This window comes from Heterocephalus glaber, unplaced genomic scaffold (genome assembly GCF_053883595.1).
Source record: "Heterocephalus glaber isolate CG9 unplaced genomic scaffold, H.glaber_assembly_v1.0 deba00000347, whole genome shotgun sequence".
In the NCBI taxonomy this organism is placed as follows: Eukaryota; Metazoa; Chordata; class Mammalia; order Rodentia; family Bathyergidae; genus Heterocephalus; species Heterocephalus glaber.
In genome coordinates this window covers 50629589-50644558 of record NW_028258143.1, presented here as the reverse complement: position 1 = coordinate 50644558, position 14970 = coordinate 50629589, and the positions used below count along the sequence as shown (strand labels likewise).

The 14970-nt window shown below is 40.3% G+C and overlaps 1 protein-coding gene across 4 annotated transcripts in view; it reads right to left on the bottom strand.

Moving 5' to 3' along the window:
• Positions 1-2341: 2341 nt before the first annotated feature.
• Gad1 (glutamate decarboxylase 1) overlaps positions 2342-14970 on the bottom strand; it is a 38493-nt gene continuing 25864 nt past the window's right edge. For all 4 annotated transcript variants that reach the window (XM_087200144.1, XM_087200142.1, XM_004857648.4 and 1 more), the window contains 10 exons: positions 14300-14415; positions 14140-14219; positions 13862-13916; positions 12602-12718; positions 11578-11642; positions 8865-8943; positions 7813-7962; positions 5688-5795; positions 4283-4372; positions 2342-3758 (listed from right to left, as the gene is read on the bottom strand). In XM_087200144.1, the coding sequence (XP_087056270.1) occupies positions 3585-3758; positions 4283-4372; positions 5688-5795; positions 7813-7962; positions 8865-8943; positions 11578-11642; positions 12602-12718; positions 13862-13916; positions 14140-14219; positions 14300-14415 (1034 nt within the window). In that variant the 3' untranslated portion in view covers positions 2342-3584. The remainder of the gene's footprint in view (positions 3759-4282; positions 4373-5687; positions 5796-7812; positions 7963-8864; positions 8944-11577; positions 11643-12601; positions 12719-13861; positions 13917-14139; positions 14220-14299; positions 14416-14970) is intronic.

The window sequence follows — 14970 nt, the reverse complement described above, 5'->3', positions numbered from 1 at the left end:
ACATATGTGGTAAAACTACATAGAGACACAAAAGTGATTAAGACCAAATTCAGAATAGTGATCTCTTTTGGGAGAGGCTTGAATCCAATTAGGGAAAGGTAGATACATGACAGGGTTGGAGAGCACTCAAGGACTGAATGTTCTATGTCTCGGGCTGAGTAATGGGGACTCAAGTATGTTATTGTCATCCTTCGTCTTGTGTATGTTTAAAAAGTTCCTCTTTAATCTACAGTGACGGATTTTAAATCATAGGGCCTTCCCCCAAAAGTACTGCCTGAAGAAGTAGCAGTACCAACATAAGATCTGGACAGAGTAGACTGCCAGGGTCTCAAGGTGAAGGGTTTGTGTCCTGAGTGGTAATGCAGCTGCAATTGCCCCTGTGTGAGGACATGAGAATCCCTCCAAAGTGCTTCATGATAAAGCAAATTAAAATCACAAGATACCCACTTACAGGGTGGCTAAATGTTTTTTTAAAAGTTGAAAACACCAGTGTCATGAAGAACATAGATCAATTGAAAACCTTGTGCATTATTAATAAAAATGACAAAAAATGGTGCAGACACTTTAGAAAAGTTTAGCAGTATCTTATAATGTTGCACATACTCTTACCATACGATTTAGGAATATTACACCTTGGTATTAATGTAAGTTATATGAAACCTATGGTCACGCAAAAATCTGCATATTAATGTTTTTGGGTTGTTTTTTTTTTGGTACTGGGGATCGAACTCGGGTCCTTGCACCTGCAAGGCAGGCGGCAGAACCACTGAGCTAAATCCCCAGCCCTGCATATTAATGTTTATAGTAGCTTTAAGTGACCTAAACTAGAAACAGCCCAAATTTTCCTTTATTAGAGAATGGATAAAAAACTGTGGTATAGTGTACAAATGGAATACTATGCAGTAATGAAAAATGAACATTGATATAAAGAACATGGATGAATTTCAAATGCATTATGTTAAGTAAAAAAATACACTCAAAAGGCCATATATGATTCTGTTTACACAACAGGGAAATAAAACTCAAAGAGCAGAAAAAGAAAGTTGCCAGGGGTTTGGGAAAGGGAGACATTGAGTATGAAAGGACATAGGGGAATTTATTTGGGTGATGGAACTGTTCTAGATTTTGGTCATGGTTGCAGTCACATGACTAAATGGGGTTGCCAAAATTCACAGAAAACTACACACTGTACACATAAAGAGTGAATTTTCCTTAATTTAAAAAATCCTTGTTCCACCTACAGCACTATTCCACTTGAAAACAATCTCATATGCGAAGGGCCCAGATGCCAAATGACAATTTAACAGCTGTGTAAAATTGTGCCTTTGTTTGTTACTTTAACCACCCCACCCCACCCCAAATGAGCAAATTCAGTTGCCAGGAAGAGGAGCTGAAAGAGTGAAAGAAGGAAGTGACTTCAGCCCAGCACAAGCCTCTCTCCCCGTCACTGTAGGCTTATAGCCACATGGACAGACAGGGAGAAGAGAAACTCCCACTGTCTACAAATCTGAAGGCTTGCTTATTACATTGAGCTTGGCCTGTAATTGCTAAAATGAGACTCTCGTGCCTAAGAGTCCAGAAAACCTATAGGATTGTCCTGAATTCAAATAAGGGCATGGGGAAAAAAAGCCCCCAGGAAGGATTTGAAAAAACTGTGGGAGAAAGAATAAAGTGTCTTCATGATCACTCTGTGGAGTGCAGTTTGTTCATATAATAAACATGGAATCAGTATGCTAATTAGAAAAGACTGCTCTAATCCCTACATGTGCTAATAGGGAGCTCCTCATATGGCAAAGGAATGAGATAGATCGTATTTATTATACCTTAATAGGCTATCATAGCAACTAAGCCCTATTTCCTAATGAGCCAGCACCAAATATATTTCCAGAGGAAATGAATTGGGACCACTAGGTAAGACATGCAGGAAGAAGGTGGAACAGATCTATGACCTTACAGGCATTCCAATACCACAGTGCCAAATGATATAAATCCTCACTAGAGGGGCTATTTGTCTGCTGTGTCTACTACTGTAACCTTATACATACATAGCCTCATATATAACCTGGTACAGAGGAAGAAAATACCAGAATGACTGGGTGAAACTCCAAGATGAAAATGAGAAGCAGGATGGCCTCTTCTCTCTCAAGGCGTCAACAGTCACTTTTATTTAACCACAATCACAAGGATTTTATAGGCAAGGGCTCAGGAATCTATGACAATGGGCTAGGTCTTGCTTTACTAAGGATACATCATCTAAAGTCAGCTCATGAGCAATGAATGGGCTGTGGGTGACCCAAGCAACTGGAACTGGAAATCTCTCTATAGGAAGCACAGACTGGAATTAAATTTTGTTCAAATTCTCCATGGAGAATATATTTATTTATATTCTTCTTGCATACTCTAAAACGCACAGTGTGGATTTTGTTTCTTCCAAAAACAGTTGTGAGACTGGTCGATTTATCAAGATCTTCAGAAACATTGCCTTAGGTTTCAGCCAAGCGAGTCACAGAGATTGGTCATGAACAACTACAAAATTACAGGAGATCTAGGTATTATCCAACAGTTACTAGAAAAGCATTGAGAACACCAGACACAGAGCCAGACAGAGGGTATGAGAAGAGCAACGCTATCAAAGTAAGAGGATTTCCATACATGACTCAATGTGCAGCATCAGAATTCTTTTACAGATAGTACACTTATGCTTCAATCATTATTTTAAGGGCACTCATATAAATACATGTCTCACTAATTTTAATCTTTTCTCTTTGGCTCACAAATGCACGAAAATACCATAAACAGTATTCAGAACTTATTCATTAATATAGAAATAAGATACATTACAAATGAGAAGAAAATACAAGATGCCTCTTTTAACATGGTAAATCTCTGAATATAAATCAGCAAATATTTCACTCACCTACAGTTAAACAGTCATTAAAATCATTACAAGTCTCCCCCTACCCAGGTCAGACAACAGTAATATACACAATCTACACAAAGTAATCTCTGAAAATACAGCAACGGTACACCTGTAAGAGTGACTCTGCTACTGTCGTCCCCTAACAGGGTACCAATGGGGAGGGCTGGACAGTCGTCATCTAGTACTGCTTTTTTTCATCCATTATGCTTCAGATGGGAGAAGCACTGGCAATGAGGTCAACTTCCACCAACAGTGTTGCCCTCGGTCCCCAGGACACAGCATTCTGGAAACTATCTTCCCTGTGGTTGTCAGGTGAGCTATTTTGCAGCATGTTTAGTTCCTCAGTAACTGCTGAAGGTGAAGTTAATTCTCTTGGGGCAGGAGACATGCTGAGCTCTAGTACTAAGCCACACTCACTATACATATATATAGAGAGGTATATATAACTGTACATATATATTGTGTACTAATGTGCAACTTTTTAAAAAGAACAGCATTTCCTGCTAACTCTAACAAACAAGCTTAATAAGGTTGAAACAAGTATTCTTCAAGGTATTATATTTTCCTTCAATGAAATGGCCTATGTGTTTCAGCAACTTAGGTTTGTTCTACAGTGCCAGAGGGGAAAGGGAATTCCTATAAACTCCTTTTCTGCAAAGAGCAATTACAGATCCTGGCCCAGTCTTTCTATCTCTTCAATGAGGAAGTCGATGTCAGACTGGGTGGCAGCAGGGTTTGAGATGACCATCCGGAAGAAGTTGGCCTTGTCCCCCTGAGGCTGGTAGCCAACCATGGTTGTGCCTGACTCCATCATTAGGGCTTTGATCTTTGGGGCCACCTGGTAATGCAAAATAAAATTTAAAAGTGGATATTAACACACACCCCCTTTTCAACAGTTCAGTCCAATTTGCTTTATACTATTTGTGTTTATACTGACATAAAAGCCAAAAAAAAACAAAACTCAAAACTATATCTAGGTGTCTTCATTTGTTCAATGGTTGGATGAATTAAATATTACATAAATTAAACGTAATACCAACAACCCCAAATATTATATAAACTAGATATAGAAATCAGTTAAAATGAATCAGCAATAGAGTAGACTTGAGCTTAGTAAAAAGATATTATAGCAGATACAGTTTAATGTAGAATGTTCCCAGGAATATGTATATCATTCTTGCTCTGCACGGAGACTCCACAGTAAAGAGCACCAGCCTAAGAGTCTGACCAGCAGCAAGGCGACAGTGCAGCCCTGAGAAGATCGTAACAAGGCAGCTCCCCAACACACTATTCCTGGAAGCCCACCTCAAGGCATTAATTTTTATTTCTGCCACACTGAATGAGACAAAAGCAAACCCATACCCTGTGTAGTTTTTCCCGTCGCTCAAGGCTGTCCGGAACACCTCTGAGGCTTTGTGGAATGTACCAGAAACAGACATTTGTGTGCTCAGGCTGCAGAGATTTTAGCAAACAAACAAGCAAACAAACCAAGTTATGGCAACTTAAGAGAAAACTTCCCAAACCCATAAATGTGCACTCTTGAGGGGAAGTTTCCATACTGAAAAAGAGGCTTGGATGTCTAGAAGGCAGTGTTATATCTATGTACACTAGGAAGAAAAATGCCCGGGTTATCCAATTATATCTGGCAAGAGAGCAATTTCCCATAAGCAGTCTTCTAGTTAACTAAAGTTGCCACCTTTAAACATTTAAATGTTAAAATAATTACATTTGGATAATTGGGGAAAAAAAAGCATTATCCATTACCCATCTTGCCTTTTGTAGTGCCTCACATATAGAAAATGCTCAAGATAATTTTATTGACACTGATTGTTTCATTGTTGATGTAGTTTTTCAGTTTCCTGTCTACTTGCTGTTTGCCAGCACTGTGCTTGCATCTAACTGGCTTGTTTAAGATATTGCATTTGTTTTTTCAGTCTGCTAGTAGAATGTTTAAAATAGTGTAAAGAATCAGAGTAAAGTCCCATCGGTGAGATGGACAAACACCAGACCAGTGATTTTAAAGTTCAAGGCTTTTTTGCACTCATCTGGTGACTTTTGGGTGTTTTCCTAATAGTTGAGGTTGCCTGAGACACAAATGCCAAATGTAGTTAGTGTTACATTATACTGGGTTATAAGTGGTTACATTACACTGGATTATGAGTGGATTTTCTTTTATTGGGATTGGCTCTGATTCCATCTTTCCTTAGTCAACTGTGAGCTCCATCAGGGCAGAGACAGTATGTGTTTTGGCCAACATTACATAACCCAGCCCCTGGCATGGAGTCTGGCACATGGCAGGCAGTAAACATTGGTGTGACAAATACTTTACTGTGCAATCAGGGTGTTAACTCAGGGCAGAGATCATTTTATTTGGCTCTCCTCGTAATCTCTGTAGAACAGAACCTCATTTTAGAGCCAGTCTTTGGAGGTAAGGTTATAACCATCCTTTAAGCTTCTTGGAACTGAGAACCTCTTTGTCATGGAGATACAACCCAGGACAAACCCAAGAGTGATGAAGGATTCAGATCTGCCATGGGAAGACTGCAAAGGCTGGCTCAGAACTGCATACTTTTGGAAGAGCTGAAGGGGAAAAAATCATCCCAATGCTATTGGAAGAGGAGTTCACAAATATGGTGGGAATTAAATGAAAAGTACATAAAATGAAAATTGAGAAGTAGCTTGTGGCAGTGTGGAAAACATGACTTCAGAAGATCCTTTCAGTAGTTTTTCTGAAGTGCTATGTATCTTGTCTATGATGGCAACTTACCTCCCCATCAAAAACCATCTCAAATTCGTCTCTGTTTTTAATCTTGGCATAGAGGTATTCAGCCAGTTCTAGGCATTTGTTGATCTGATTTTCAAATCCCACTGTGCCCTGTTTTAAAGAGGAAAGTTGACAGTCAGTTGTGTTTCCCTGTGATGGGCATTTGGGAAAGCTAGGTTGTCCTACCTCTAAGGGAATATACAAAAGAGTATTTGTGGAGGTAAGAAGAACCATGTACTTGAATACGTACAGCTTCTTCTCAGCTCTACAGCAATAAAATGAAGCATCCCGTCTTCTCTTGAAGGTGTTCTAGTCTCTGGACAGTTGTTCTCAAGAGAGCTTTTAGCTTCCTGCTTGTTATTCACAGCCTGGACTCAAAACCTATTTCTGGCTTGCTTTAGAATAGTGCTACTCCACAGTATCATATCTGGACAGAGGCCAGTCCACAAACTATAATTGCTCCAAGATGAGACGAGGATAGAATTGAGATTAGACATGAAGAAACTTTTAATGTAATTTGACAGAGTAATTTTATGTCTATTGACTCTATTTTTAAAAAGCAGCTTAGACTTTGTATGTTTCAGCTTTCATTTTTTCTAGCAGTTCATCTTTACTATATTGGTCCAGATAGGTTGAAAGAACAAACAATTATTCTTTATGATAGAAACTGAAAGACCCTGTCTCTGCATCTATCTTCTCCAGCAGGAAGTCCTGGCCAAACACACCCCACACACTCACAGGCAGGCTACCTTCCACAGAACACAGTATTATTCCTTTCCTGTGACAGGCGAGCAGGCAGATGGGGAAGCCATTAGTCTCAGCACATCCCCTGAGATTGTCATAGCTCCAACTATTGACAAACTAGTTGAGCATGAGTTTCAAAAGCCAGGGTGGCTGAGTACTAACACACGAGGGTTGTCGAGTAGGTTGGTGTTAACAAGGAGAGCAGATGCACAAGTTTGGCTTGTGGATGGCTAATGGGCCTGGGTAGAGTCCAGTACTGGCAAAGCATGAGCCTCCCCAAGTGGCGTCCCTGATGACTGTCCACTGGGAATGAAGCCCGTGCCAGGACCCTGTCTCTGCAACCAGAGCACGATGGGCCAAATCTTCCAAAGACAGTTCAGAAGATTATTGTCAGGCAAAATGAAAACACAAATTACTGTGACAGGCCAGGTGGTCATTATAGGCAGGATAGGCTCTTCCTCTTATTGCTTACATGCTTGAAAGATCTGTGATTACTTTGTGGTAGAAATCAAACTCAGACTTTTTCTATATTAAGACAAATAACTTAATGAGGAAAACAAATGAATGATCTGTCAAAGTTTTCCTACAGAAGAAATACTTCATTAGATATTTTGCCAGAAAACCTTTTTGTTTTGGTATTATATACTCCCAGCCTTAAACACAGAAATTATTGAAATTAGTTTATAGTAGGTAATAAATAAAAACAGTGGGTATGATGTACAGGTGTGAAATTTTAAAAATTGCCTTTACTTGAGTATATAAAAATTCTTTTGAAACAGCCAAGTGGTACTTATATTTTGGGGAAAATTCTAATAGTTTTCTTCCTATATACAGAAATGCAACTGAAGAGGTTAATGACTTCCAACACAGTATGTTTCAGTGTGGCAGTAGGATTTCTTAGAATAAAGTATGCAGTTTCTAGTCCCCTGCATTACCAAAAAAAAAAAAATTTAAATTATTTTCCAGAATATTGTATAAAGTACAAATAACAGGGAAGCCACTATCTAAGTAGAGCTTAAAACTGTCATATATATTCCATGATGAGAAGCCTCATAAAGGAATCCAGGATTCTGCTCAGAGTAATGCAGTAGTTTTATCTTAAAGATTGCTATAGAAATTCTTATCTTCACATAACGTTTAGTTGTTACAAGGGAAAGTTGTAAGAGAATTTCAGGATAATTCAAACTGAGGAGACTGAACTGAAGGAGGGAGACTACGATAAAAGATAGCTATTTAATTCACAAAGAAAACAGAGGGAGCTCAAATATCTAGTACTGATTAGCCCCATAATTAAATTATCTATGTAATATCACAGCCTCTCTTTCACCAGCCAGTCTGTGTGTATTACACTCCTGCTTTATTTCTTGGATTTCCCCTTTCATACCTTTGCTTTCCACATCAGCCAGAACTTGAAGATGTCCACATGGCGGCCACACTGAATTGCCTTGTCCCCAGTATCGTAGGAGACATCATATTGCTTGTCTGGCTGGAAGAGATACCCTGCACACATCTGGTTGCATCCTTGGAGTATACCCTGCGGTGGGAATCAAGATGCATACATCTTCATTCAGGGATCAGAGATGTGGCTAGCAGCAAGGATCTGGGGTCACATGCAGCCTTTTTTCTGATGGCTTTCAGAGCCCTTGCACTTGTCCTGATGTCCTCTAAAATCATCCTTGGAAAAACCCTTGCCCCTTTGTTCTGTGTCACTCTAAGATGCCTAAAACAAGGGCCCCCTGTTTCTCTAAGGGACATTTGGAAAAGTGTAAGCATTGTCTGGGAAGTTCTATGGCACTGAGTGGGCCAGGGTTTGGAATATAAACCTCATAACTGGATGGAATTTTCTCACGCTGTGGAGAATTTTCTCAGCCAAACACTTCCCCTATCTCCCACCAAAGTCTTCCAACCTTTGTAAGATCTCCTATGAAGTTAAGGGAGATTCTACATGTGAGTGAAGGAAAGCCCCTGAGTGGGTTCCCACTCCTACTGGCTGGGACAGACCTGGGGATGCCTCAGCATGCTGCAGTCTATGAAGCAACAACACATCCAAGGGTAGGGTCCCACTGCTAGGTGTGTGAAGAAGGGAATATGGCTGTAACTCATTTACAGAAGTTTTTATGTCCACATTCCTTGTTGTCCTAAATAGGTATTTGTAATTCTTGTCTAATTTATTTCAGTTCCTGGGACCATAAATTCATACCAAGAATTCAAAGTATGTTCCAGTGAGCACTTTGTTCTCAATGAGGACAAAATCGATTGGGTGTCTCTGCTGATCACTCACATGTTTGTACTCAATTAAAGAATGGTTCTGTCACTGCCAGGGCTCTAAGAGCCAAGAGGAGAATGAGGGTCAGCTATGAGGACCAGGATGGGGCTGTCACAGCAAGGACTGTGAGAAGACCCTGTGCAGGCCGCCTGCCTGTCTGGAGAACAGACCTTCTCCTTGACGAGAATGGCCGAGCACTGGAGCAGCACGCCCATCATCTTGTGTGGGTTCCAGGTGACTGAGTTGGCCCTGAAAGAAGCACATGAGGCTCTGAGGAGAAGGTGCCGGAGTGAGAGGCAACTGTTCTGTCAAGGAAGACACCACTCGTCTCCAATCAAGTCACAAATGTTTTTTGTGGTGTTCTCCTAAATTGACTAATCAAGTAGGAAGCTTTTTTTCCCCCCAGTACTGGGGATCAAACTCAGGACCTTGTGCTTGTGAGGCAGGTGCAGTGACACTGAGCTAAATCCCGGCCCTATGCAGGAAACATTTCTGCAGACAGTCTTGGAGCATTAAGTTGCAGACAGCATCTTCTGTGTAACTGCTATCAATAATTGCTGCTGTTTATAAGGAACTCATTGTGTCCTGTTGTTCTGAGAGCTTTAGGCAGGCATCATTATGGTACTGTGGTTAACAACTCAGGCTTTGGAGCCAGGTTATCCAAGTCTGAATTTCAGCTCTGATGTTTGGTAGCTGGGGCATCTTAATAACTCCTCTGTGCTTCAGGGTTCTCATCTGTAAAATGGGAAGTCTACCTCATTTTAGGTTAAAGAAAGCTTCAGCCTAAATAAAAATAAATATAAAATGCTTATAGTACTGTCTGGAATACATAATTCCCACACTATATAATTCTTCACAATCCTCTGATATAAATACCACTATTCTACTTAGGTGAAGAAGCTGATGTACAAGTATGTTAAATATATTATATAAAGTCACACAGCCAGTCCAGGGAGTCTAATTGCAGAGCAGACTTTGGATTCTTTCTGTCTTTCTATTCTTATTTATAAAATGGGCTGATGAGGTACACTGATGTACTTATGGGTAGTATGAAGAATGACACCTAAGAGCAAGAATCCATTGGAATATTCTAGACTCTGACTACTTAGCAGTATTGTTTAAATGCTAAATGAGCATGCTTTTGCCAGTTTGGGCTGCAATGCCAGCTTAACCAGCATGGTTTCCTAGCAACTGCATCACCCTGTCAGACACAATTAGATGGTGAAGGAGCACACTAGGACATCACGGAAACAACTGAGTATAATGTCTGATGATTGCAACTTGGGTAACTTGCTTCTGTGGGTTACAGAAACCTTCCCAATGGCCTGGGCCACAGCTGGGCTCGGTGTTTCAACACATGTGAAGGATGTTTCCCCTAACACAGCAAATGCCTCAAAATTATACTGTCTCTGCTCTCCTAGCACTAAGTCCTCATTGTGAATTTTTAACCTCTTTGTCTGATTTAGGTCCTTCAGAGAGAAGCTCATTTAGTACATATATGCACTGCATTTCAAGGAATAGAGAAAAAGTCCTGAAGTATTTTCCCTTTAAGTGTGTAAGCAGGAAAACCTGCTGAAAGAGGCCTGTGAAATGTCCCAAAGAGTTAACTGATTTCATGAAAAGATGCTGATCTCATGAAAAAGCATGTGTGTTAAGCCATATTTAGAGAGTAGTGAATTCAATCAATTTTCTCATTGCTATCATTTATGAAGTCATTAAAAATATATTTAGAGGGCTGAAGATTTAGCTTAGTGGTGCCACTGCCTGCTTCGCAAGTGCAAGGTCCCAAGTTCAATCCCTGGCACACACCCCCCAAAATATATATATTTAGATCTCACAGACTATCTTAATGGTTTTCTAAATGTCTAAAAGTTAGGAAATAATGATTCTATGCTGCTAAAAATGGAAAGTGAAAGACTTGATATAGATTCAGTTTAGAACACATGTGCTTTAAAATGTTAAAAAAGAAAGTCTAGCACACAGAATGTTTTAAGTTTTCCTAGACTCAAGGATAGAAGATGAATATCGCCTGAGAAATTTATAGTTACTATAGTATCCTCATCTATATTTACTGTATTATCCTCTAAGTTATAGGGTCAGATAATTATGCTTCAAAGAGTCAGTCTCTCTCACCCTGATGCTGGCCTTTCAAAATTGAGACAGAAGGGGGTGGCATAGTAATGGCAACAAAACAAAGAGTCATTACTGCAAGAGAAGTCACTGGTGTGCTTTTATGCTACTTGTTCCCATCAATCTCTCCAATCTTAGTCTGCTCTTACCCCCTCCCACTTTGCTCCAGTCCTACTGGTTTCTGTGATGGTCCTCCGGCTTGCTAAGAATGGTCTTGTCGCAGGACCTTTGCACTTGCTATTCCTACTGCCAGGAATATGCTTTCCCATATCCTTGCTTCCTGCCTCTCTTTATCCCAGCATCTGCTGAAATAAGTTAGGGGGAGCTGAGTGTCTTGCTGCTTTCCCAGGAGTCATCTAGCTTGCTGAGGAAGAAAAATAAAAGGAATCAGTGGGCTTTCCTGTACCTGTGGCAAATTCTGATTCAGCCTCCAATTCTCTACACAGATGAGGCTCTCTTTTCTCCAACCCAGGCACCTGCAATTTCATCTATAGTTACGTCTATCACATAGTGTTGTAATCACTAGTTTCTGGATCTTTCTAAATTGTGAACTCAGTGAGGACTCCTTGACTGAGAAATCAATCATAAAATAAGTGCTCAATAAATGCCTGCTGAACTAATGTGCACTTTAATCAGACTGAAATAAGATGCTGGGAACCAGGGCTGGCGGGGGGTGGGGGAGTGAAGGCTGACACTGGAGTACAGTGTGTGGAATGTTCTGGATGCAGGGAAGCCTAGCAAGCTCGCCCGTACCTTTCTATGCCGCTGAGTTTATGGCGGTGCTTCCTGGACATGAGCAGCCCACCGCCCCAGGCGGCCTGTGAGGACAGAGAAAGGAGAAGGAGAGGGAACAGTGACATTGAAGAATCTAAACCCAGGCAGTCACTCCACACGTCTAAGAGGTCCAAAGTACTATGGAGAGCCAGGCCACCCTGAACCCTCCAGGGAGCCATAGAGACTCTGGAAGTGACACAAACTCTGTCACACTGTCTGCTTCTCCGTACAGTAGAATTCTAACAGCTCCTGAGAAACTCAGAAAGCACCAGCTCCCACCAGGTCCCACAAAGCTCCAGCAATAGCAAGACATTTGAGTGGGACCATGGTGCATGTCTACTGGATAGCTTGGCATGTTATGTGACACAACATTCTCAGTCATTTGTTCAGCAACAGGACAGATTTTCCCAGTTGTGAGAAGTTAAATCCACAAGAGAATGGACAGAGAGAAAGAAGAAAAATATACATTTTGCCACACAGGTTAACACGCACCGTTTGTATTGCTGGAAAAGTTCAGAACTGTATTTTTTAGTTGAAAACGCCTTCTATATGCTTCCTGATTTTTCCTATATGTGGCAGATAGGCATTCTTTTTGGAAAAGTATCATAGATAGCTGGGCAGCAGGTAGGTAGCTAAATGTTCACATTCATGGCCACTTTCTATATTGTATATTTTCCCCCTCTGATATCAGCTACATTTTACTTTGTTGCCATTAGTCCAAACAAAGCAAACCAGGAAGCCAGTGGAAACCATATTATAGGAGGAACCACGGAAGACAGAGATTGGCCAGGAAGGAACTAGATGCATCCCAGAAGGTGGGCAGGTCTGTGATAGGTACCCGTCACGAGTGGCTGGCTGGAGGCCGGGAAGAGCTAGAACTAATGTAGTGTGCAGAACGGGCCAGCTGGGGTGTTGGGAGCAGCTTGAGGCAAATCAGAAAGCAGAGTTGTTTCCACCCTCCTCCCCCAATGGACTGGGCTGCTCTGTGAATTATATGACTTACATCGACATGTAGCCAAAGGTTATATTTCTCACATATATCTGCAATCTCCTGTATCGGATCAAAAGCTCCATAAACAGTCGTGCCAGCAGTTGCATTGACATAAAGAGGAACACATCCCTACAAGGTGAGAGAGACGGCAAGCTGATTAGTGCTTTCAGCCTTTCTCTTTTGCTCATTTCACACAAAGTAGAAGAATTACAATGGCATTTATTTTAAATGGTGATCAACCCAGCTGGTGTGGTATCAGATACTATGTCTGGTAGTATTTTTTGTTAGCTCATTTACTCATTCATTCATTTATTCAACAGATTGTTTTTAGTGACCTTGATATACCAGGCTCAGTTGTAGGTGCTATAGATATGGCAGTGAGCCCAGCAGGTGAAGAATTCTGTCATTGTGGAGTTTATGTTCTAATGGGGGGAGGGTGACAGGCAATAAAAATTAAATAAACAAAAGATACAGTGTGTTTGATGGAGATGAGTTCTGTGCCAAAAAAATTAAAAAGAGTAATAATAAGTGGAATAAAGAGCAGGTATTACTATAAATACTTCACTTCTGAATATCATCTGCTATTGTTCTTCACAGGTCTGTGTTGTGCTATGTGTATTGGTATAACAATTAAATGGAAGCCTTGTTAGTTATTTAAAACAAATCTATACACTGCAAAAGGTAAAACACTAATACATGGTAAAAACAACTAAATCAGAGAAGGTGGCACAAGAAGGAAACCAAAACAATAATATGCTGGTAAATGGTCTGACAGCTACCTGACAGAGACTTGGGGATACAAATGTTCCATGAAATTTTTGTATTTAATAAAGTTGGTTGAGGCTGGATTTGTCAAATACCAAGGGCCATCTGCTACGGCATGGAAGAACTTCGCTAAACAGAGTTCTAAGGTAAAATGGCATTTATTAAAATAATGATACACTTAACAAGAAACAAGTAAGAAGATCAAATATTTTCATGATACCTAAGTTGACTTATTGAGGAATAGCAAGTGATCACTTGCCATAAAGAAGACAAGTGGGCTAATGACTAAATTTTTCATTTATCAAAAACGAAAATAAATGTTTTATAGACACAGCTTTGAGGTCAAATCATTTCATAGTTAGAAATAATCAAATACCTAAGAATAGAATTTTAGAAATAATAAAATTATCTCCTATTATCAAAGATCTTTTATTATCTAGGTCAGAAAGAAGATTATTTTTTAAAATTTATAATCACTGGAGTTTAGATGCACTGTATTGTACATACTTTTTGCTTGGCTTCAAGAATTTTTGCCTCTAAATCAGCTGGAATTATCTTCCCCCTATAATTATTGTAAAAGGAGAGAAATTAAAGTGAAGAATCAATGAGATTGCACCTGAAAAAAAACTTTAGCAATGGCAAAAGTAATTTAATCAGATATTTTCAACAGACCATTAGCAGCTTGGCACACTGTACTGAGCCAGTCCTTAAGCACAATAAAACAAATTTAACAGATGAACACATTTAATACATCAAGAACCTAATATTCACTCTCCCCTCCCTACCTTTCATTGCACTTTATCAAAACCACATTGTCAGTTCCAAATCCAAGTGCAGCCCCAGCTTTCTTTATGGAATAGTGACTCTGCAACAAAGAGAGGCTTGAAGTTAAAAGTTAGTCTCTTGGAAACCATCACGATCCATGAGCAAGAGCCTCCAACTCACGTGTTCTGAGGTGAAGAGGACCAGTTTGGGCACAGCCGCCATGCCCTTTGTCTTAACTTCCGGGAAGTACTTGTAGCGAGCAGCCATGATGCTGTACATGTTGGATATGGCTCCCCCTATCAGCAAGCAAAGTGGGAAGTGTTGAGGCTCTTTCATTATTGTTTCTAACAAAAAGGCTGAGCTGGTGTTTTACGATAAAGCGGGTCAGGAAAGATAATACCCTGATTGGTTTGGCTGGCTTCCCTACTGCCAGAGCTTGCCTCTGGACCCTTTCCTCTGGGAATATAGGTGGTCACACTCATTCCCAAAGCTATGTAGGCAACTTGGGTGGAGGTGATTCACTACTCCAGTGCCCTTCTCACTAGCAGCCCAGACAAAAATATAAGAGGAGGAGGCAGTGGCTGCAGAGAGATGGGTGAGTTATAACCTTCTAGCTTCCACTTTCTTTTCAATCTATTTATTGAACAAAGATGAATCTATTCCCTGAGTTCAGAAAGACAGAGAAAGAGAGAGTAATGGAGCTTATAAAAGGAAACAGTGACATTGCTTGGCTACTGGCCTGGGTACTCTCTTCAAAGAATTGCCCATCTGAGTTACTGAGTCATTAAAGAGAACTCTAAGTTTCTCTAAATAAAAACAAATGCATGTTAACATAAATAAAGACAGAGGGA